We start from the raw sequence: 16,266 nt of genomic DNA, 5'->3' as shown, positions 1-16,266 counted from the left end.
GAGCGTTGCCTTACGGCAGGCGTTAGAAAAGCTTCGCAGAAAACCTCTTTAGGGCGCCTGCTGATGCGAGCAGAGCGATGTCGCTACAAGGTTCGGGGATAAAGCGAATCTCAGCAGTCGAGCAAAAGCCCCAAAGTTGTTACTGCAAGCATCGGGACATCTTTTGTCCAGCTAGTCTGTGCCAGAACAGCAACATCCCATGACTCTAAAATAAATAGCGCATGAAAAAGTTGAGATGCTGGTAGGAAAAATAATCTCACCAAACAAGAATGTATGAAAGAGGAAGTGCAACTTTCTCCCGTTTCACATGACATTTTAAAAAACGTATAGAGAGTGAAGGTGTGGGAAAGAATTGAAAAAGGAAAAAAAAAATTTAAAAAATTAAAATTTTATAACAAATAAATAAAGGAGAGAGAGAACCTAAGAAACTAATGCAGTTACAACTGCGCTTAGTGGAGCTCGCTGCCAGCGTGATGGGTGCAGGAGCTGAGTGTACATAGGGGGCAAAAGGGAGGTTTCTCTGCAGGCAAGAGCGTTTCTCCCTTTTTCCAACAGGAGCTTGGCATTAAAGCTATTCCAGGGGAACATAGTGGGCTGACACTGCCCCCACACTACCACAGCTGCAACCTCCTCCAAGTAAGAGGATGAGCATCTCTAGATCCATCCAGTCTTAACTGTGACATCATTTATTAAAATAAGAAATCAAGACGTGCTTTGTATACATACGTTAGAGAATCCGTTCTGGCTGACTAGCTAAATGTTTGTTGGCATCAACGAATGCTTGCCATGGGAAATCCCCTGAAGAGTCCCATAAAGATCAGTCAATTGTTGTTCTCCGTTTAATTCAAATAACTGACTATATCCATAGTTTCTAACTTGGGCGGGGAACAATAAAACAAACAGCCACGGGATTAAGAATGATTAAGAACTACATTAAGGTGAGCTTGTCAAGACAGACCTCTACAAGCCTGGCACAAAAGTGATGGCTCCTGCACAGTGTACAAATACAACAGAGATACGATACAAGACCGTGTGCAAAAGCCACCAAAAGTCACTGCCAGAGACAGAGCAGAGCTGCCTCCCTGGAGTGTTTAGGTACCATTACTTGGGAGACTTACTTTAGGGCTGATTGCGGATTTACTAAAATAAGTGTTAGAGCAGAAATATTCCACTCTGGGCATCGACTTAAACTTTTGAAACCTAATCTATGAAACCATTTCAAAGGACACAGAAAAGGAAAAGAAAGTGTTTTCTTCATATAAAAGTAATACAGTTCAGACTGACTCTTCCCTAAACATTCCCCATCTCATTCTCTGGAGATGGGACTTCAAGTGGAGGTAGATTTTGTCGGGAATGTCCTCTGCTTTCTCCGTGGGAAGCCAAATACGTTTGGGACGATCATAATTTTCTTGGGGGCAGGTGGGAATTAGAGACCCTCCGCAGCAGCAGAGGAGACCCAAGTTGTGCCCAGGCAGCTGGTAGAAGTAAAGTTGGGCAGAAGCGATGCTGTGCCTGGGAGGTGGCAGACGAATCCTGATGCTCGGCTGGACAAAGGGGCAGGAGCTGTGGGGAAAGGGCAGGAGGCCTGGAAGAGAGAGGGGATGGTGTAAAGCACAGCTGATGGGGGGGAAAAGCGAGGTGAGAAATGGCTGCTGGGGGAGTAGGCTTAGGTTAGGGCTTGGAGGGAGGAGGGTCAGGCAGGGCAGGGTTGGTTTGGAGGGAAGAAGGCAAGCAGTCTGGGTGGGAGACCCTGGAGCTCGCCCCTGGGTAGACATGGGCTGCTGGGGGCAGCTCTCCCTGTTGCCCCAGCCCTTGGCTCAGTGTTGGACCTGGCTGAGGGTTGAGAACAACTGGGGAGGGGAACCAAGCTGCACCCAGGTAGCGTGGCCTCACAGTCCTGCTTGCTTGCAAAACCGAGCTGGGGAAACTGGGCATGAGCAGGTGCTCGTCTCCCTCTGCCCATCGGCTCAGCTTTGCAACCTTATTGCACCCGGGGCAATATCAAGGGGGCAACTGTAGCCACACAGCTCCCATTCCAAAACCTTTCCAGTATCTTCCTTTCCTTTCCCACAGCGGTCTGGTGGAAGGAGAGCACAACGTATAGCTAGGCATGGGGATGAAAGGCTATTTTAAAGTAACTGTTAGGAAAGCGCTGCACGTTTATCTTTCTTAAAGCCCTATGGGACGAGAGTTAAATCACCTGGACTTTATAGATAGGTTAAACTGGGTTTTCCTATAGAGCATCCAGCAGGTGTAACTCCCTTGGGAAACTCCTGCATAGATTTGCCCCTCCAGAGTAATCAAACATGCCAAATTCTTTCCAGCAAAACCTTTGCGCAGCTCCCTGCTATCAGCACGTTTCCTGTTTACACATTTTTACTGAGCGCACAAAACAGTGGGCAGCATGGTCAGCTGCTTGTCATCCTTTAACCCAATAAAACCATAACTCATTGAGTTTCAGCAAAACAGTGGGATGCAGGGCTTTGACCTGGATTTAGGCTTGTGCAGCTGTGTTCCTTCCCAGTGATCCAGATATCCTCCAGGGCCTATTTGTCCAGCAAGTCTATATGGTTCATCTTTCACAAGAAAGACAGGCACAACACCAGCTTCATGCCTTCTGCTCCGATTCCAATATTAGTGTGTTTTACTGCTATTCGTGGCCTTGGCCACCCACCCACAGAGTTATGTCGTTTGAACAGAAGTTTTGCAGCTGTCAAAAATGCAAATACTTAATGGGACATTACATAGTAGCAGTACCTAATTTACTTACTTCTGCTACTATACTGAAACAATCAATATTGGCTTTAGTGCAACAGAGATGCTAAAGCCTATCATGTAACGCTGTTTGCTTTTTTATTTTAGCTATGGATTTCTGTTACTGCTCCTTCACATCCCGAGAGCTGGTAAGTTCAGAACGCTTCAGTTGAAAATGAAGCTGCCCTCCCTTAATGTGTTTGGCCAAATACATGGAGTATTTGTAATATGTACAATATAAACATCTGTGTGTTTTCAGCAAGACACTTCAGAATTCCTCAGTGTGACATGCATCAGGGAAAGAAGAAGAAAAAATCAGTTTCTATCAGTTTCAGTACGGAGAATAGCAAAGGACCTTGTGGATGCTCTTGCTTAGATTGCTCTGCTTGCTTTACAGACATCCCTGCATATTTATCTCTGCCAACAAAAGGCCTCAGAAGTGGGGTAATAAGGGCTGTTGATAAGCAGATCTAACATGCCTGGATAAAGCCCATACTCATATTATGATTAGAATTATACGTCACTGTATCAAGTACCCAATACTAGTAACTCTTTTACTACCGTTCCAAAAATCCCTTTCAAAACAAAGGTAGGGTTAAAGGACATCACTTGGTGATATTTAAATGTTTTCAGAGTTATCTATCCTCTGTTCTTGCTTAATCACCGAGAAGGACCTCAACAAAGTCATCAAGGAAAGTCCCCAGCCCCAAAATCAGGACAAAGCGTACCAGATTCAGTTTCAATAGATGCCGCCTGGCCTGTTCCCTAATAACGCCAGTGATGGAGGTGCCCCCGTCTTCCCAGGCCATGCTTTCCAGAGTATCACTTTTCCTGCTGCTACGAGTGGTTTCCCAAAGTCTGAGCTGCAGCATCCTTGTTGCAGTTCAAACCCGTTACTTCTCGTCTCACCCAGCAGAGGATAAGGGCCTGGAAAACATACTGCCTTCCTCCCTGCAAGTACTACATTTGCTTCAGTGGTATTTTTAAGCCAGGGTGCCCAACTCAGACGTGTAGATGAGCTATTTCTGAGTCCAGTGCACCAACACAAAGACGTGTCCCCCTTTAACATTGCCTCCTCCCTCCCACCTCACCATGCACTGTTTCCACATTTCCAAACCCTCACTTCTGTCATCTTTTTTTCCCTAATTCACCCACCTGCATAATCCCTTCACCCAGCTGTAATCTCTCCCATCCAACCCCATGCCTGGCCCCCCCTCACCCCCTAGTCCGACATTTGCAACGCACACACTGCTTTGGTCTCAGCAACCAGTTGCACCAGAGAGGTTTTGGCTGCTGGAGTGGAGGAGAGGTGATGCATCCCTCCCAGCAGGGAGGCTGCGGTCAGAGCCACCCTAGCCCTTTCGGAGTAGCTGACCTGCACCTTCTGCATCGCTCGTCAGCCAGTTCACGCCTTCTCATTGCTCACCAGGAGGAGAGGTTGCCTTTCTCACGTCTGGAGGCCAGGAAAAGCGCCCTGAAAGCCAGATACTGTGCTGGCCTACCTCAAGTGGCCATGAGAGGTTGTAAATGTCCAATGAATGTGTCACTGGAGGTATCTGGACATGCTGGTTTGCCAGCTGGGTATATTTGTTGAGAGGGTGACACCGATGGTAGCAATAAAATGTGATCGCTATGACATGTCCACTTTGAGAAACACTGTTTTTACTCCCCTTTTTAATTTTTTGGGTCTCAAAATAATGGTAGCACTCTTTTTCTTATCAGTGTTTCCACTTCTTGTGATTAACCTGATGTTATTTGGCATTTTTCTTAATTAAAAAGTGATTATTAAAGCATTAGGACTTGAATATGTGTCTGCAGTCAGTCGGCAAAGAGAAACACGCAGGTACCTATGGGGCTGGGAACGCTTAGACTGGTTGGTCCTCGGAGAAAGAAATAAGCAGAAGGCTTTATATTGTAAAAGGCCCCTTTGGAAAATGTACAGACAAACAGACATGGAGAGAATTAGCCACCGGCAGGTCAGGAGGTAGGAATTACTATGAAGTGAGCACACTCACCTGCCTGTTATAAATACTAATACTGGATTCCACATGTGGTAGAATATACTTGAAAAGAATGACATTTTTTCCACATAACCTCCCTTTTTTCTCTCTCTCTTTTAATCTTGTAGTTATTGCACTGGAGGAGAAGATCATCGTCAGTAAACTTGGAGACAACGCTACACTGAGTTGCATTTATCAAGGAAGAGAATTGCACTTAAAAAATCTACGGGTATACTGGCAAATAGCTGATGATCAAGAAGAGTGTTCAGTTGTACATGCACTGATCTCTGGTCAAGACAACGAAAGTGAACAGTGTATTCACTTTAAAAACAGGACTCAGTTATTCTGGGATAGATTGAAAAATGGCGATTTTTCTCTGCTACTACTAAACGTCAGCCAGAGTGATGAACATAGGTACAAATGTGTAGTACTGCAGAAAACTGAATATACCAGAGTGATTCACCAGGCAGAAGTGGTTCTCAGTTTAGCTGGTAAGAACTTGTATCACTTGCACATATTTGCCCAAATTCTCATTCCAGCTTTTCAAATTCATGCCATTTCAAAATTACATTTAAGCATGCCCTTAACTTTGAAACATACTTCAGCCCTTTGCTGAAATGAAATCTGCTTAATTTAAATGTTACGGATAGGGTTTCTAAAACTGGGAGAATACCCGTAATGGCTGTTTATCCAATGTGGGGTTTTTTTCATCTTGGTTTTCATTAATATAAGGGCTCTTGCACATGACTGGGTGACAGCAGTTTAAGAAGTTGCTTTCTTCCTTTGGGTTTGGCTTCAGCCTTCTGCCCTTCCAGTAATTCTCTCAGCTCTCTGGCTTACATACCAAACTTGCAGGTGTTTCCCTTTCAAGTCATGAAGGTCGTGTGAAACCCAGAACTTCTGCTTCAGAACCCACATCAAAATTTTGTCTTTTTGATACGTTTCAACATGTCGATGACTATTTCTTTTTCTTTTGCTCTCCAGCTAGTTATAGCCAACCAATACTCAGTGGACCGATAAGAAACAGTGACAGCACTGGAGAAGAGGTGACTTTCAGCTGCAAGTCTGGCAATGGATACCCAGAGCCCAATGTTTATTGGATAAATAAAACGGACAACAGCCACCTGCCTCCATCGCAGCTAAACATCACCCCCCACGCCGATGGCACTTACAGCGTTTTTAGCACGCTGAGGGTTAAGGCCACTTCTAACATGCAAATAGAGTGCTCCATAGAAAATAAAATACTGCGGGAAAATCTGTCAGCCAACTGTAAGTCCCTTCATGATACTTCATGTTTTCCAGATAGCAGATATATCAACCAGCGTCTCTCTGTAGATAGGCACTAACGAGGGGTACGCGTTAATTCAGTAGTTCCCAAAAGTGCCGAGAAGAGCACACTTGTTGTTTCAAGCTAGTTATGCTTAGCCATGGACTTTATGTTTACTTCTGACTTCTCCCACACTGAAGTGAACACCCCGTCAAGCGTGTTATGACAACGGCACTGAGAAGCTCTTGCGTCCGAGGCAGTCACCGGGCTGCCTTCAGGAACATGATGACTTGGGGAGTCAGGTTATTTTTCAGGGGGCACCATACAGTAGATCCACGATTCCTGAACCCCTACCCGACTTGCTTTTTACTCTGCCTAGTTTCGAAGTTCTGTTTTCAGTCTCCAAAACTCAATTTAACACAGCGTACTATATAAAGTAGGCCTGTAGCAAACAGGTAATATTAGCCCAGTAGAACAATACACTTAATAGCACAAGTATAAGAAGCTATTTATTGCTGATATGAGTGATCAATAGCAAAAACAAGTATTTAGCCACTCTTCACAAAAACAGAAAGCTACTTAAAAAAAAGCTATTAAAAAAGTTATAGCTATAGTAGCAATAGTGAATTTCATGATTTCCAAACAGCTGTGTAGAGAAGCTTCCTGGAGTGGGAGAGCTTATCTGGAGGTGGCTGTTCAGTCTCATTGATGTTCCTGGTCCTGCCTCCCACCACACCTCTCTCGCATGGGTTTCTGCACCCTGGTGCAAGGAGGTTTGATTGTTTGCATAACTGTAGCTGGTTACCCACAGTTAGTTTACCTGAACACACCAAGGAATCACATACTCTGGACTTAAGGACACTGATCCTACAATCGTAGCCAGGGGTTATAGATTAAACTATTGCCAGGAACAAAAATTGTGTGCACAAGGAAAAATTGCACAAGTAGAGTGTTCATATGATAGCATACCCTTGCTGTCATCCCAAATTAAAAAGGAAAACTAAGTAACCTTGTCATTAGTTTCCTAATGGCATTCTGTCATATTGTATTCTGGGGGAAAAGACCTTCATCTTATTATTTTTTGTTGGTTTCTAAAAGAGCTACCATACTTGAAAGAGTAAGAGATGTGACTTGAAACCTTCAGTTTGCAGCAATCAGTGGAAATTTGTCACTAACTTTAGGGAAACAGGTTTTCACCCACTTTACTGAATACCATCAGATTTACATTACAGATTCTGTATAGATTTATTTTCAACTGAGTCTGGATACAAGCTCAAACATACCGTCTCCCAAGGCTGGCAGGAAAGAAGAACAAAAAGGAAGAAAGAGGGATGCATGCTGTATGACGACAGGGAGGAATAAACTGGCATTGTATCATTAGACATTGTAAGCTGGAGATGTGCCTTGCTCAGAAGGAACACCACCAGAACCACAGTGATATGAATAGCACAAATATTTAGTCTTTCAGAATTTTTTTGTGCATGTAAAATGCAGTCAAATATTTGCCTGGTATGAAATGTGAAAATTTACACCTTATTACATCCTTTTTCTATTTTATTCTAGACACACAGCAGAAGCAAAGTAATGGTTCTAGCACAGAAAGTCACAAAAACCTGGAAAAAAATGGACAAGGTGCTCAAGCAGCTGGCATCGTTTCCATTGTCGTTCTGATAGGTCTTCTAGTTGTTTTAACCTGCTGGCTGTGGAGACGGAGGTCCTCTAAACTAGTGTCCTACACAGGTAATGAGACCCTTCATTTGCATGACCCAATCTGAAGAATTCTTTTTCATTTGCCAAAATATTTAATGTCATCCAGAGCATTGCTAGAAGGTATGAGTAAATTCTCTGCAAACAGCAGCAGCAAATCATGCTGTTATGAAAATCCTGGGGTTCCCTGGGGAGGACATATAGTGCCCCAGAACATGTTATTCTTTATGGTTTTCTGGTAATGCACCTGAGCCTCACAGGAGCTGCCTACTGGATGTGAGAGTAACTCAGACTTTGTGCCTGTTCAGGCCATAGTTTCTGAGCTGTGATCCCTGCAGGCGGTTTCTGGACAAATGGAGAGGATGTTCCTCCATGGAACAGGACTGGGGTCAGTAGCTGTCTCTGCTTAGCACAATCCGAAGCAGAAATCAGAGGATGAGTCAATCCTGAGAGCTTTAGAATCACTGGCTGGGCAATTAAGTGTTCAAGATCCCACTGGGATCAAGCAGCTTTCTACAAGCTAGAAATAAAGCATGTCTCACTGTCACTCCATGTAATACACGCGTACGCTTGTATTGCTGCATTTGCACGTGCGGGACTCTTTGATGCTTGGCAAGACAGAACAAAAGGCAACTCTGAAAGACATCGTGTGATCCAGACTCAGTCTGGATGGATCTGAGTACTTCTATAAGCCACTTTGCAGGTATATAAGAGCTAACATCTAAGAAAAGGGAGCAGGGGCAAGCACACTTTTCACGGAGAAAGACAAACCACATTTTCAATCCATGCCCTCGTCCTCGTGGCTAGCAAGCCCAGGTGCTTCAGAAAAGAGCAGGAAAAAGCAGGGTAGTGTTCTTGCCCAACATCTGCAGTAGCTGTGCTAGGAGCCATGTCCTTCCCTCAGAAACAACCCGAGAGCGGTGCAGGACTCTGTCTCAAAACATGGAGCAGGGCTGTTGCTTCAAGCCCAAAAATCTATCCTTGCTGAAATGGTAACCTACATTATAAAAAAATAGAGTATGGACTGCATTTTGCTGTCCAAAGAGCATTTAGCGCATTGAACCCTCAATTTTGGTGGATGTTGCTTAATATTAATCCCGTTTGGCTAAAGACTATAGTTATCTATCCTACATGTTTAAAACAGTGCATTTGTTTCAACAGATGTCCAACCAAATGAAGACAAAAGAGGACTCAACTGTAAGTATTAAAAATATGTTACAGTATTTGTCTCAAGAGTGACTTAACTTCATAGCTTCAGTACTCAAGTTCAGCACAAAGCCTTTGGGTTAGACTTGCTGGATGTTACAAACTCAAGCATGTAAAGCGGTGGCCCTGCTTCTTCTCTCAGCCCTGTCCTTGAGCTCTGCAAGTGTTGCCAAAGGCAGCCTGAGAGTCTCAGTTCCCAGAAGTTCCTTCAACAGTCAGGCCAAAGGACGTGACAATTTGACAGGGGACACAGAGCGTACAGTCTGAAGCCACCCTCTCCTCCTGTTCTACAACTGTGCTGCAGCTACTGTTGCCATCAAGACAGGAGGATTATGCTGTAAACCAGGCAGAGCCAAACTTGGAAAATCTGTTTTAAATGCTCATTTTTCAAGTCTGGACAACACTGACCATTTATCACTTCATATCATGTCAGTGCCCATCACCAAATGGTTGTTCTCTGCCTTTTTAGGCACCATATCCTAGAAGGTCTTTAGCTGGGATACAGGAACATCATATGCCTCTTGTCTATGAACCTGAGCACGTATACACCCAATTTAAAAAGTACTAAGCACTCTCCTTTTCTAGAAAAAAAAAAACGCAGTTTAGACCTTCAACATGTTCATATTTTTTATAAGCAAGAATGCAATACTGCAGGCCAGCTGGTTTACAAATTCATTTATCATTTATAGTGGGGGAAAAATAGAAACAGGGCAAAAAAATCCAAGACAAATTTGGAAAAACAAACTCAGCACAGGGGACTTGCGAAAGTACAGAGAGGATGAAGTATCTGCCTATTTTGTATCTCCTTTGGTAGTTTCTACTGAAGCAAATGACTGTTGCCTGGCTGTCTCTGCAGAACAGGCAGAAAATACTGTGGTTCCACCAAAACTGTAATAGTGAAAGCATAGTTTGCCCTAGCAGATGCTGTGAATGTACCCAATTCATAATATCAAGCAGAAGCAAAATAACGCTTAAATTAAAAAACTTTCTCTAGAACTTCTCTGTTGGTCATACAAACTGCGTTAACGGTCAGTTATTTCCCAGACCCATCACGCAACCCCAGCCTGAATCACAACATTTGTGTTTGCTAAACAACAAACAGGCATTACACTGTTTCCTGTAGAGCATAATGTAGAAAGGAGGATGGATTTTCTCCTTAAGATAGATTTCTCCTTTCATTCCTGTGAGCTGCATTAATATAACAGAAGCAGTTCACTTAAGGTCAGCTTTTTCTTCTCTGGACTTACTTATACTAGGCCCTATTTTATTAAATCCCTGGACTTAGTCCATGAGTAGAAAAACCTCTGTGATGTAAATAGGAGTAAATATTTATCTTATATTGAAGGCTGCTGTAGCGTTATTTGTTCATTAACAACAAAACAAAGACACTTGCCTTCCAGAAACTATCTTTTCCTTGGCATGTCTCTGCACCATTTGTGGAAGAGGAGGTGGGACAGCAGCTTTAGTTGTTCGCTGCTATCAGAAACTGTCCCACCGCCGAGGGGTGTTTTCTGCCAACAGAGCCATGTAAGGCATGGAAGGCAGTATCTTTTGGGCATCCCAATTTGAGGGCAACTTGGACCAATACCAGAGAAATTAGAATGATCTAGGGAACGTGGGCTCTGATGGAAGATTATGTTTGTTTAGGCTGGAGACAGCAAAGCTGATTAAGGACACAATAACAACCCTCTTCAGAGAGTCCTTAAAGAGGATGGGACAAGTTAGTTATTGTCCTAACCCAGCAGACACAGCACTTGAGGCACAACAGGCTTAAACAAAGGAGGTTTAAGCTACATGTTAGGAAAAAAGGCCTAAGAGTAGCGGTAGTTGAGCACCAAGGCAGAGAGTTTGTGCAGGCTGTCAAGTCTCCACCAGTCCAGGTTTGTTGCTGTTCTTTTTTTTTTCTTAACAAAAGAGGAAACCAGTGTCTGTCAGGAATTATTTAGAAATAGCTGGTACTACCTTGGGGCAAAAAGATGGGCTCTTGGAGAAATTCTAGCTTAATTCAATGATCATTTGAGATTTTCAAGCGAGTTGTGCGTGGTAGATGGCAAGTAAGGCACTGTGGAGGTCGCACCCCCAGGGACACTCTGCCACGGCATTTTGCTTTTCAGTACTGATGCAAGTGTTTCTGCTTCTGTGGGTTTCACTTTATAAAGAAGGTCAGATTGTTTCACGGGGGGTGGGAATCCTGAATACTGCAAAACCAAAAAGAGCCTACTGAGGCTAGCTTTGCTGTTACAAAGGAAAAGGTTTTGGAAACTATGGGGAAGGCAGGTTGCGAAGAAGTAACTTCATCCCGGTGGGGTTAGTCTCTCCAGACACCCATTACAGTCAGTGCGGCAGGATGATCCACTGAAGATAAACTCAGAGCTGGAGCAATTCTGAACTGCTCTCTGGAAGGATCCCTTCACTGCCTGTAGAGGAGCCTCAGGAAGCTGGTTTCCCTTGGCCACAGATAAGTTTTGTGTGTCTCGTTCTCTGAAGTAGCTTAAAACGAACCAAAGGTGACACTGACATACCTTCACAAGGGAGGGGCATGTTAGCAGGAGAGCACTTTTTACATTTGCAGAAGGAAAGGCACTTTCGGTCTGTGGCACAAGGGCAGAGGGCCCCCAGTGTCTCGGGTATCGAGGCAGGGCTTCACCCCGGCTGATTCTCTCTCAGCGGCATGAATACATCTTTTCCATAGCTTTGCAGCTTGTTCCACTGGTTACATAAGAAAAACAACTCTAGGACATGATTATTTCTGGGGCATTTTTTTTCTATTTTTTTTCTAAAAAGAAGTTGTTTTGTTTTTACAGCACCTGTCTAAATGGAAAGTCTGCCAACAATTTGGGCAGCTGGAGATGTGTCAAGAGAAGCATCACCCCCATCTCAGTGGCAGCATTGCTCGTGACAGATTTCTGCAGTGTGCCAAGAGAGATGGCAAAAAAGCTTCTTCAACACAAAAGACAGCAAAATGCGCTGGATTTCTGTTCCAGCCACTGGCTGTGTCTACACAACAGTTGTGTCACCACGCCAGCTGACCACTTTGGACAGCCCTCTCTGATAGTCTGTCAGTGTTTTGAGCTCCTGCACTGGGGAAAGCGGTAAGCCTGGGACCTAGCGACTCTGTGCCAGCGCGCTGAAAGCTGGTGAGTGCCCGGTCTCTCGTCACCACCACCGAGGACTTTGTTAGTAGCAGAAGCCACCGCATTTCAGGAGCATGGGAAGTTATTGCTGCTTCTCCTTACCCTGACAATAACTACTGAATGTGAAGAACGGCAGCTAAAAAAAAGAAAACTGAAGGACTCTCTGCAAAGTGAGATTTGTGATCTTTTCCACTTTTCTCTCTACATCCTTTCGTTGTCTTATTTCACCAGCTGCATATTATTGTGTACAGAACGAGGTAGAACACCTTGACCCAGTCCTGCAAAAATGGGAGTTGCTGTGACAGGGTTAAGCACTGAATGTGCTAACGTAAGGGAACATGCATTCTTTAAGTGCACTTGGTATCAACATTTTGTTTTTTACCGAATATTCCACCGGAAAAGGGGACTTCCACTTTTGACAGAAGCCAGTGCATACTGTGTGAAAGAACAGGCTGTGGAAATCTGACCAATTAAAAATAGTGCTCTCTGCTATGTTAATGTCAGGTTACCTGGACTTACCCTTTTCAGGATGGAACAAATGTGGTCAAGCTCTACTCGATTCAGCTGGTCTTTATTTAAGCACTCCCCTGCAGCTTCCAGGGAGGATTTTAAACTGAACCTCTCCTTGTGTCCTATCCCTCCACCCAAAAAAAAAAAAAAAAAAGAAAAAAGAGTGCAGACTATATCACTGTGTTGTCCATGAATGTCCAGAAAGCCAAGAACTGCACTTGTGCCAGTGCCCGTGCCTCGCTGGTTCAACCCTGAGTCAGCCAAGGGCGACCGGTTGAAAATAGCAAAGCAGTAAACTTTTCTGATGGTATGAGGTTTTGAAGGAGGAGGAATCTATACTAGCTCTCTTGCCTAGGTGGGGCAGTTTTCCCCATCTTGTCACAGGGGGGTGGAGATGATGATTTTAAACTGAGCCCTGGGAACACCTGCCTTCTCCTGCACCAGTTGCTAGACTAAAATTCTACATTTTTTGTGAATAAGTCTCAGCCTTGTTTGTCCTAGCTCTGCATAGGGGAAGCACTCCAGTGTCAACTGTTGAGACAGGACATTGATTTTTCATATCGAGATCAGCTTTCAAATCCCAGCCAAGTGAAAATAAATTTTGTTGTCCTGTTCTCCCATCACGCGGAATCCAGAACCACTTGGCAATAGCACAATTAGCTTTTGTTGAAGCAGTACCCCCAGGGACGCTCAGAGTTGGGTAGCTGTGCACCACCGCTGCGCCAGTATCTTGTGGGAGGGCTGCCCAGGCTCAGCCTCCACGGCATTTAAGAGAAGAGGCAGTTTAGATCTCACTTGATGCAATCTAGGCTTACTCACCAATTCGAACAGCATAGGGAAATTGTTGGGGTTTGGGGTTTGTTTGTTTGTTTTTTTTAAAAAAAAGCCAAGCTGCAACTAAATAATTAAGCTCCTGTCTAGATTGTAAGTAACTGTGTACAACTGTGGTTTTTAAAAGACATTTTATCTATTAATGTCAAAAAAGTATATTGCATATTTGCTAGTCTTGAATCATGTCTGTGAAAAATACTGTTTTATTTATTAATTTCACTTTTGTCCTCTGTTGCCTTCCACTCTACAGCTGTAACATACCCTATCAGGTAGGGCATTTAGCTCACAGCATTTGTCAGATAAGATTACTGAGGTGCCGTAAGTTACTTTACATGTCAGCCTTTCCTTGTCTTCTCTCATGTCCCTTAATCTAGGTGTTAGATATTTTCTGAGTCCATATCTAGTTTTCAGCGAACCCTAAAGGGAATTTGCTTGAAGAAAGCATGCAAGCTTGCAGACACCTTACAAATGTGAACAACATCTGTGCAGATGTGAAGGGTAACCATTTCCTAGTGGTTCAGTAAGAAGTCCTGCAGACGTTTCCTCGCTATCTACCACATGAAGTTGTTTTGCGCAGCCTCTTTGGTGCTGCTGTAACTGACAGAAGCCTTTTCCAAAAACAGTTTTCCACCTTTATATTCTGCAACTGCAAGAAGCTATAACGGTTTAGAGACGTAAGAAGTGACCTAGCAGTCGCTTTGCAATATGTTGTTAAGCTAATATAGACTAGTTGGATTTTCTTACTTCTGGGCTACTTCACGGTGCACACTGAATACATCCTAAATGCAACAGCCTACTCTTGCAAAACCCATATTTTCAGTTGGTTTAGTTTCCAGCTATTTTTGGAGGCAAGTAAATCCTAGATAGCAGTTGTTTGTTAGCATTCAAAGGACTTGGGAATTTTGTAATAACAAAGTTTGTCATCACATACCATGTTTATATTTTAAATAAAATCCATTCATTCTTCTGGATGTTTGACTAAATCTATCAGCACGTAAAGACAAGTCACTCCAAACCATTGCCCCCAACCAAAGTGGCACTTTTACTTTCAACCACGTCCCTCAGGGCACATGAGTGTTCCTTTCCAAAGCCCTCAGATGAGGAGAGACCGATGTAACACAGAGACTTGACAAGTTTGCTCTATTTTGGCTCGCACAACAGAATATTTTGAGCAAACTGAATGAAAGCCACACGGTAGCCTGAAGGCAGCACTAAGCCTAGGCTGATACATCCTTTTCTCACCCAACTTAACAACCCCTGGCAGAGCAAAGGTGCAACGCACCCTCCCGCTTCCAGAACTGAAACCGGCTCTTTGCACTGTCCCAGGTCTGTGTTGCACTTGGGCACCAGCATCCCTCTGTTTCCCCTCGTTAAAGATAGCAGCTCACATGAACGGCATGTCCCAAGCAACTTAAACACATGCACAGGAAAGCACCGCTTGATGCAGCTTTGTGGGAAGACTAAGAAATGGACTCACTTTCACAGAAAAGCGAAAGGCTTTTGTTGTGGCATGGCTGGTAAACCACAGATGAAAAGCCCTGAGAGAGAACATATGTTGCTACTTAGTGATCTGAATCCATCCACCTTGTAGTCAAATTCATTATTTAAATCTTTTCACCTGTGAGAGCTGAAATATCTCTTTTGCTCAAAAATGCATTCCCTTTTTCCACTTCAGCAACCCTGACTCCAAACACTTTTCTCAGTAGCCTCTTGTGCTACGTCAAAGAAACTTTATTAGTTGCTTTTCCAAATTGCCAAGTGAATCCTTTTTGTATTTGTAGCAAATATGCACAAAAGCTCACATTAGCCCATGAGGGTAATATCTCTAACCTCTTTCTTTTCCAGGGCAAGAGAAACTGCTCTAAAGAATAATTGAGTACAGCCCAACTCCACAGGGAGAGGACCCGCACACACACCACAGAAGTTAGTTAAGCTCTTGGGACTCTTCCTCTCAATGTGTGATGTGGCATTAAGACCTTCACCACATCCATTGGATGATATGAGATTAAACCACTGTAAACTGGTCCCCATCTAAGGATTATAAAAGGCACCCCACATGTTCCTTGAGGTGATCTCCTCTGCATCTGGCAGCCCAGGGGATTACAGGTCACAGACCAATAGCCTCTTATTCATCTTTCAAGACACGCTTACGTGACAACATGTCAATTTCTACAATTACCTTCCAACACAAGAAAAATGCTTCCAACACATCATGCGTTATCAGCACCGCCAATAAGCATAAGTAGTGTATCCAAACCAATGCCCTATGCTGCAAAACACAAGTCCCTGGGAACCACTCATGACCTTACCATTAATCACAAACTCAAGCACTTTGTTAGGAAAAAGCCTGTCTCCCATTTTAGTCTGGCACAGAAAATTGCTGTGTAGAGATAGATGCTCCTATATCAACAGAGACTTAGGCTGACCTTCCAACTTGCCAAAAATAGGTCCCAACAGTTTAGTAATAAAACACTAGTTCGTTTTCCTGTGATTTCAAGAAGTGCTGCTTGGGACCGTTTTATAATTGGAAATCTTGGACACAGAAATCACATGCTCAGGGTCGCACAAGGCTGTAGTGAACTCACGTCTCCAGCATGCAGAGACCTTCTTCTCTCCTTTCACTTGCTGACTGGAAAGTCTACTTCTTTGCAGCATTCACCCCAGTAGACGTCATAAGTCAACAGAAGGCATTTGCTGGTTTTCAATAGGATTGCATATAAACTGCCAAACTACACTTTCATATCTGTTGCACAAAAAAAGTCTGCTCTCAGAAAAACTGGAAAGAGGCAAAAGATGACAAAATGTCTTTCAGTTGAGATGGGAAAACTTTTAAGAATGTGTCAGTAAGAAGCAACGC

General features: G+C 43.7%; 1 protein-coding gene across 1 annotated transcript in view; it reads left to right on the top strand.

The window, feature by feature from the left end:
- ICOSLG (inducible T-cell costimulator ligand) overlaps window positions 1-12,928 on the top strand; it is a 197,005-nt gene extending 184,077 nt beyond the window's left edge. The window contains exons 4-9 of the mRNA XM_019473041.1: window positions 2,863-2,903; window positions 4,883-5,245; window positions 5,739-6,023; window positions 7,585-7,761; window positions 8,890-8,925; window positions 11,739-12,928. Of these exons, the coding sequence (XP_019328586.1) occupies window positions 2,863-2,903; window positions 4,883-5,245; window positions 5,739-6,023; window positions 7,585-7,761; window positions 8,890-8,925; window positions 11,739-11,749 (913 nt within the window). The 3' untranslated portion in view covers window positions 11,750-12,928. The remainder of the gene's footprint in view (window positions 1-2,862; window positions 2,904-4,882; window positions 5,246-5,738; window positions 6,024-7,584; window positions 7,762-8,889; window positions 8,926-11,738) is intronic.
- The last annotated feature ends 3,338 nt before the right edge of the window (window positions 12,929-16,266 follow it).

This window comes from Aptenodytes forsteri, unplaced genomic scaffold (assembly GCF_000699145.1).
Source record: "Aptenodytes forsteri isolate BGI_AS27 unplaced genomic scaffold, ASM69914v1 Scaffold2, whole genome shotgun sequence".
NCBI lineage: Eukaryota > Metazoa > Chordata > Aves > Sphenisciformes > Spheniscidae > Aptenodytes > Aptenodytes forsteri.
Note: the sequence above shows the minus strand (reverse complement) of the source record. Positions and strands in the feature narration are given on the sequence as shown.